This window comes from Sinocyclocheilus anshuiensis, unplaced genomic scaffold, assembly GCF_001515605.1.
Source record: "Sinocyclocheilus anshuiensis isolate Anshui unplaced genomic scaffold, SAMN03320099.WGS_v1.1 scaffold870, whole genome shotgun sequence".
NCBI lineage: Eukaryota > Metazoa > Chordata > Actinopteri > Cypriniformes > Cyprinidae > Sinocyclocheilus > Sinocyclocheilus anshuiensis.
In genome coordinates, this window is record NW_015540842.1 from 2,503,570 (window position 1) to 2,512,108 (window position 8,539).

At 34.5% G+C, this 8,539-nt stretch overlaps 1 protein-coding gene across 1 annotated transcript in view; it reads right to left on the reverse strand.

Moving 5' to 3' along the window:
* LOC107687553 (procollagen C-endopeptidase enhancer 2-like) overlaps positions 1-8,539 on the reverse strand; it is a 17,716-nt gene that overhangs the window by 5,820 nt on the left and 3,357 nt on the right. The window contains exons 3-7 of the mRNA XM_016484930.1: positions 7,306-7,561; positions 2,324-2,448; positions 2,074-2,210; positions 1,794-1,957; positions 3-53 (exon numbers count right to left, since the gene is read on the reverse strand). Of these exons, the coding sequence (XP_016340416.1) occupies positions 3-53; positions 1,794-1,957; positions 2,074-2,210; positions 2,324-2,448; positions 7,306-7,561 (733 nt within the window). The remainder of the gene's footprint in view (positions 1-2; positions 54-1,793; positions 1,958-2,073; positions 2,211-2,323; positions 2,449-7,305; positions 7,562-8,539) is intronic.

The window sequence follows — 8,539 nt, forward strand, 5'->3', positions numbered from 1 at the left end:
GATTCCCTTCCGTTTGCATTTCTGTTGACACAGCGCTGCAGAGTACTTCAAAGCTGGAGAGGAGAGCAGAGATAGCAAAAAAGACTTCAAAAAGTTGTTTTACTGTAGCTTACTGACTCTGAGCCAGCAGAGCTTATCTTTTAGTATGTGCGTGCAAAAAGCTTCAGAAATTGGATAAAGCTGACATCAAAGAAGAAATGGATGTACAATTGCCTGAAATTCCTCTCTGTCATTTACATATGTATTTATTAAAATACATAAATAATTCAATGGACCAAACAATATGAACCAATTAAATCTCACATAATAATACCAGTATATATGTCAAAGGCTTGTCTGCTTAGGTTACCACGCATGGACAGCAAACTAATAATTTGATAAATATTTTGGCTCATTAAATAATCTGGCTAATTAAATCCAGTTATACTGTAGCAGTGTTGTACTTCCAGCTCCATTTAACACCTTTTAAAAATCATTTTAGATTTTGTCCAGTTGGTAATTTCTAGAAATATATATTTAGTTTACAAAAGTTTGGGGTTGGTAAGATTTCTAAATGTTTCTGAAGTAAGTCTTTTTGCTTACCAAGGCTGCATTTGTATTATCAAAAATAGAGTAAAACTGCAATATTGTGAACTATTATTACTTTTCTATTTCAATATACAGTACTTCAAATCGTAATTTATTCTTATTTTCAGCATCATTACTCCAGTATTCTGTGTCACATGATGATTGGTGATTTGATGATAAAACGTTTCACAGGGCCTAATTATCGGAAATAAATAAATAAATAATAAAAAAATATATTAAAAAATATTTGTTAAAGTTTTAATAATTCAATTGATTAGACATGCATTTTCATTATTAAACTTTAAATAAACCATTAAAATTGAAAAATGACAAAAAATAAAACAGAAAGTGATTTAGAATTTGGGGAAAAAAACATTACATTTTAAAAATAAATATATTTTAGAAATGATTTATATTTTATGTGTTAGAAACAAAACATCTAATTTATAAAAATGTAATGTTTGTTCAACTTTTAATAAATTGGTGTTAAATCATATTGTAAGTTTCATTATTTTAATTAATTAGACACAATTTTCAATTACTAAAATTTGATTTAACCATTAAAAAAAAGGGAATCCAGAAAAATTAAAGCTACAAAAAAACAGAATATGGAAAAAAAAGAGAGAAAGAAAATAAATAAATAAAATTTCACAGAACATCAAACATGGTAGCATTCAAGTTGGGGATGCTGAATTTGGCGTTTCAATAGGGATGTTTAATGAGTAGTCATTGACTTTTAACCCTAAGCCAACCCCTGTAATGTAGACTAACATTAAAGGGATAGTTCACCCAAAAATGAAAATTTGATGTTTATCTGCTTACCCCCAGGGCATCCAAGATGTAGGGGTGTATTAGATGTCAAAAATTATATAAATACTGTTCGGTTTCTCGCACAAACCAATCGTTTCATGTCTTAGAACATCAATGTGTCGTCACGAGCCGCAGGGTTTAATTTGGATTTGTCTGTGCATGTTTTTTTTACTCTCATAGATTTTGTTACCATTGCCATGCATTATACGACTGATAGACTGCAACGGCTGGAGTTAAAAATCTCCGTTTGTGTTCTACTGAAGAAACAAAGTCACCTACATCTTGGATGCCCTGGGGGTAAGCAGATAAACATCAAATTTTCATTTTTGGGTGAACTATCCCTTTAAGGTCACCAACTACATACAGTATGATTAGGGAGAATTGCCCTCAGCAGCAGGTTTTGTGGATGTACTTACATATAGGTCTGGTGGTAGTGGGTGGTGCTGTCGTGGTTGGTGGAACGGTTGTGGAGGGAAACTTCTTGGGTCTAAATTTGTAATGACCAATAAAGCCATCCGCTGTTAAACTGAGATCTGAGAGGAACTGAATGAAGAGCTGATTCCCCTCTGAGAACACGGGTCTAAAGGAGAGAGATACAATGTAAAACGCACATAAAGAAGTACTTCTAACAGCTACATGTTGATATTTTGAAAATAGAGCAAAGGACTGATTTAATACGACTTATATGATACATACGCTGGTGGGCTGTCACCACAGTATTTCCCAATTCTTTTCGCATCGTTGATTTCTCCACCATTAAAAATGGCTACATAATCATAACGACAGTAGTTGTCCCTCTCCACATCAAATTTCTCAAATTTCACCTCTATAATCTGTAAACAAACAAATTCTGAAGTATTATTCCTGTCTGTATTCAAGTTAAAGATAAACAATACATTAAAGATTTAATTGAAACTGTAATATGCAAATGTATGAATGAGTCCACCTGGTTCTTTGGTGCTACTATATGCCAAGAACATGTGACTCCAGCAGGATAGTCTTTCTCTGGCCAGTTGGGGGTCTTGAAGGTTCCTGACGGCTTCATTAATCTCCCACCACAGTACTGATCCCCTGTAAACATCCATCCAGACAGAAGGTTATGAAATGTTTCCTCTTTTAAACTCTAAACACAGACTGAGCATCCAGTGTGAGGTCGCTCACCCCTAATTAAAAGGAATGCATGAGATAATTGCACAGCATCATATTCAGCCGGCTTTAAAATGTCCTTCCCAACAGTCTTGTCATTATGAGAGTTTGCAGACTTGTTTTAAACATGCAGCAGGAAGGAATATCATGCAGTTCCAGACTTAAAGGGTTAGTTCACCCAAAAATGAATATTAGGCTGTTTTACTCACCCCCAAGGCATCCTAGGTGTATATGACTTTCTTCTTTCAGACGAATCCAGTCGGAGTTATATTAAAAATGGCCTTTGTTCACCCCCCGGAGCCGTGTGAGACACTTTTTTTTATGGAAGGGCACTTTTTATTTCAGGTCTTTTGGACTGAAGAAATGCAACACCCACTGACTGAAATGATAGAGCTTGAAAGATCAAAGACAATTTTTAATATAACTCCGATCTGGATTCGTCTGAAAGAAGAAAGTCATATACACCTAGGATGCCTCGGGGGTGAGTAAAATGCAGCCTAATTTTCATTTTTGGGTGAACTAACCCTTTAATCCTTCTTCACATCTGAGACCTTTTATCCAGACCTGCTGCTTCTAGAACTGAATCCTGCCAAAAGCTTTGTGCCTTGATTTTGCATCAGAAAACATGATGAAAGTGCACTACAAAACTCTCTGTGTGCGATTTGAAACAGGCCGTTTGGATCGCTACGCTATACTGAAAAGACTGAATGTCACTAAACTTGTCAAGAATGTGTCCAGTCATATTTCACGCAAAAAATGTAAAAAAATATTTTGCTCTATTCAAGTTTATTGTGCTAATTAAACTATAAAGTAAGCAATTTGTGGGTTTATGTCTTAAGTTCATCTGAGAATTCAAACTAGACTGAAACAGCAACACTGGGTCGGTCGATGGTGTGTGTTTGGGGCCGGACCATCTATTTGTCCAACCAATGACAGATGGAGGAGTGCTTTGGAAAGCATATAGAAGTTGGAGACCCACATTCCAACTTCACCTCAGCGACATGCGCTAGTCAAACGAGCGCGGAAACGATACAGGTGATGAGGGAGCTTCAGTAGAACATCAGTGAACTGCGGTCAGATGAGATGTTGTCAGGCCATATATCAGTAAAAAGAATCTTCTTCAACTGCACGCACAAATACGGCGGCACGCTCTGTAGTCTGTATCTTTTCATATTAAAGAGCGAATGAAACTATGAGCGTGCATGTCAGATCCACGTCACGTTCAGCAGAGGCAGCTCTTAAAGTAATAGCAGCCAAATAACCTAGATGCTGTGATGTCTGTTAATCAAAGAACAAAAGAAAAAAAAGAGGAAATCAATAACTTTTTGTGTTCTATTTAATTTAGAATTTTGTGTTTGATAACTTTATCCAATTTCTGCATATTTCCTACTTGCTGAAGGGCACAGTAAATATGACATTTATTATAATTGGTTTATGCGAAGATTGTTTTAAGTTCACTTAAATTAGAAGTAGTTATTTTTTAAAGTCAAATAAATGTTTATATTGATAGCTCTCAATTATACTCTAATGTTGAACGGCTATAGAAGTCAATGGTTGAATATTAGGGGAAAAAATTAGAGACATCAGTAGTATTGGTATCGGTGATACTCACCTTCAGTCATAAAAAATGCCTCTAAAAAAATATTAAAGATAAACTGTCTTTATGTAGTTTCTACATTAATTTGAAGATTGAATGTGAAATTATTGCAATATAAATGTATATTTAAAAACTTTAATGTTAGGTGGAATTAATCACGATTAATCGCAATTAATTGTAGAAAAAATGTGCAATTAATTAGTTAATTTTTTTAATCGATTGACATATATATATATATATATATATATATATACACACATTAATTTTAATTACAAATTTTAATGAAATTTTAATACAGTACAAATCACCAAATTACGGTAATTAATTGTATGAAAGTCAAATGAGAATGAATGAATATAATGAATTAAATTAGGAAAAATTGCGGAAGTTCGTAAATTTAATTTTGTTGAATCAGTAAATTTAACAAAAGCACTGAAGCTGTCAAAAGCTGCCAAAATCGGCAGAGGTAAAATTATGAATTTTTGTTGACAAATAAACAAGTATATCTGGATGCAGGTAACACAGAGAAAGAATACACATTGTCCATTTACACATACTACCAAGTACAAAGCTGGTTAAAAATCGGTGAACTGTCCTTTAATTGTCATGAAATTAATGTGAAAATAATGTTGAAAATATTAGTGGTCCTGAAAGTAGTGGTTCTCAATGAAAATTACAATTTATTTAATTATTAATTTAATTATATAATATATATGAAATAATGATATAATTTAATTTAATTAAATTATATAATTTAATTACATAAAATTACAATTTATTTTTATTATTATTATAATTATTATTAATTTAAGGTGAAATGCGAAAATGTAACCTTTTTTTCTTTCGTTAGATTCACACATAATGGTAACCAAACTAACCACAGACATAGCTTTTCCACAAAACCTGATAACATCTGTGATCATGATGTGATGACTGCAAGCTTCCATTGTTACCAGCACACAACAGCTGTCTGTCAACTACCGATGGACAAAAAAATAGAGACACAATCTAAATCATTCAAATTCCAGCTGTCCTTCTCTGGCCAAGCAGACGTCTCATCGCTTATACAGTTACTGGGTGAGCAAGACGGCCTCTGGGGGTCTGACCAATCACTGAATCACTGGAAAACCGTCTGTGAGAAATTCCACATCATGCCACAAAATACACTGCAATGATCTCCAGCTCCCAGCTCCAACAGAGTAGTCTAAATCAACTGTCAGACCCTGCAGAGAAAATCCCTTTGTGTTTAACTAGAAATTAAAACCAGGCTCTTCTTCCTTTTGTATGAATCTTTCAGTGATTTACTAAACGGAAACTGTTTGTCTCAAAGATTAATTTCTCTTCCCCCTGCATTTTCTTGACCTCTGTCTTCTTTATGAGCTGTCAGATAGCTCTTAAATGCTGATTAAAGTCGACCTTTGCCCTCTTAAACACGTAATAATAACTGAATTTATGGATGGAAACGTGGATTATTTTGGATGCAAGTAAGGGAAAGGTGGTATGATGGTTTAATCCATTGACTTTTCAGAAAAAAAAGTGAAGAAACTGCTAATCTTTAAACATCTTAAACACCTTAAAACATCTACTAAACTCCTTTGGCTCTGCAGAGTTGAACAGAGCAAGTCGATCTTATTATCTGCCAATTTTATGGTCCATTTTTATGATGTTCTTACCTCGCTCATTTGGGTTGGCAGCAGAGTACACAGCCAGGAAGCCGCTGCCAGCTGTATTGGCATCAGATACCATTTGTACAAGCATCTTGATACACACATTAATTTTAATTACAAATTTTAATGAAATTTTAATACAGTACAAATCACCAAATTACGGTAATTAATTGTATGAAAGTCAAATGAGAATGAATGAATATAATGAATTAAATTAGGAAAAATTGCGGAAGTTCGTAAATTTAATTTTGTTGAATCAGTAAATTTAACAAAAGCACTGAAGCTGTCAAAAGCTGCCAAAATCGGCAGAGGTAAAATTATGAATTTTTGTTGACAAATAAACAAGGATATCTGGATGCAGGTAACACAGAGAAAGAATACACATTGTCCATTTACACATACTACCAAGTACAAAGCTGGTTAAAAATCGGTGAACTGTCCTTTAATTGTCATGAAATTAATGTGAAAATAATGTTGAAAATATTAGTGGTCCTGAAAGTAGTGGTTCTCAATGAAAATTACAATTTATTTAATTATTAATTTAATTATATAATATATATGAAATAATGATATAATTTAATTTAATTAAATTATATAATTTAATTACATAAAATTACAATTTATTTTTATTATTATTATAATTATTATTAATTTAAGGTGAAATGCGAAAATGTAACCTTTTTTTCTTTCGTTAGATTCACACATAATGGTAACCAAACTAACCACAGACATAGCTTTTCCACAAAACCTGATAACATCTGTGATCATGATGTGATGACTGCAAGCTTCCATTGTTACCAGCACACAACAGCTGTCTGTCAACTACCGATGGACAAAAAAATAGAGACACAATCTAAATCATTCAAATTCCAGCTGTCCTTCTCTGGCCAAGCAGACGTCTCATCGCTTATACAGTTACTGGGTGAGCAAGACGGCCTCTGGGGGTCTGACCAATCACTGAATCACTGGAAAACCGTCTGTGAGAAATTCCACATCATGCCACAAAATACACTGCAATGATCTCCAGCTCCCAGCTCCAACAGAGTAGTCTAAATCAACTGTCAGACCCTGCAGAGAAAATCCCTTTGTGTTTAACTAGAAATTAAAACCAGGCTCTTCTTCCTTTTGTATGAATCTTTCAGTGATTTACTAAACGGAAACTGTTTGTCTCAAAGATTAATTTCTCTTCCCCCTGCATTTTCTTGACCTCTGTCTTCTTTATGAGCTGTCAGATAGCTCTTAAATGCTGATTAAAGTCGACCTTTGCCCTCTTAAACACGTAATAATAACTGAATTTATGGATGGAAACGTGGATTATTTTGGATGCAAGTAAGGGAAAGGTGGTATGATGGTTTAATCCATTGACTTTTCAGAAAAAAAAGTGAAGAAACTGCTAATCTTTAAACATCTTAAACACCTTAAAACATCTACTAAACTCCTTTGGCTCTGCAGAGTTGAACAGAGCAAGTCGATCTTATTATCTGCCAATTTTATGGTCCATTTTTATGATGTTCTTACCTCGCTCATTTGGGTTGGCAGCAGAGTACACAGCCAGGAAGCCGCTGCCAGCTGTATTGGCATCAGATACCATTTGTACAAGCATCTTGTTGCTTGTAGAAACAAGGGCTCCTGGCCTGAATGTCCCACAGAAGCGGCCAAGACGCTGTCCATTGGCATGGCCACTATAAACATCCACATAATCGTAGCGGCACAGGTTGTCACTCTCTAAGTCGAGAAAACGAAATGAGAGGACGACCACTTTGCCCTCTGGAACCTGCAAGAAACAGATGTCACACTGAGACCCAACATCTGGCAGACTTTATAGTTGTCCATTTATATTCTACTGACATTTCTGATTTGATTACGTCATTCGCAGACAGGAAACGAAGAAGTGTGAATAATAGAAGATATGTCACGGCGTGACCAACTAGCTGAATTAAAAGTACGCACATTTTAAATCTGCAGGATTGCAGCATTGCAATATTTTAGCATTTTGATTTTAAAAATTGCTCTGTAGTGTTTGACATCCTATTATGACCTTTGCAGTGTCTATAGAAATGTCTTGTCTAGTGTGACCACGGCATAAATTATGATTAAAAATTTTCTTCAAATAGCTTTTCTTCAAATGCCACTTTTTTAGATTTCTTTGTATTTTTCAAATGACTAAGTCTGTAATGTTGTGATTCATATCTGGGCTGGTTGGTTTGGTTCATGGCTTAGAAAAGAGAACATTTATGGAACAAATACTTCCTTTTCCAATACATTATAGTAGGTATTTTACTGCAGCAACACGGAAAACATTATGCAGCATAATTAAGATTCTTAAAATAAAGTGGAAAAACCCTCTTAGTCAGACAGGTCACCAATTGAGTCTCTTATATGCAATGATGGCAATGCAATAAAAAGTTAGAATGAGTCTGGAGTTGCCACAAGGATGTAATGGCCAGCAGCCAAACCAAACACAGAACAAAAGCACACACATACTGATTCTTGCCATGACTTTCTATTGCATCATCATTACAGTACATGCTAATCAGAGCAGTATTCAAATTCCTAATACATTTACTTTACTTATTTCACCTTAAAGGAACACTCCACTATTTTTGAAAATAGGCTCATTTTCCAACTCCCCTAGAGTTAAACAGTTGAGTTTTACCGTTTTCGAATCCATTCAGCCGATCTCCGGGTCTGGCGGTAGCACTTTTAGCTGTAGCTTAGCATAGATCATTGAATCTGATTAGACCATTAGCAT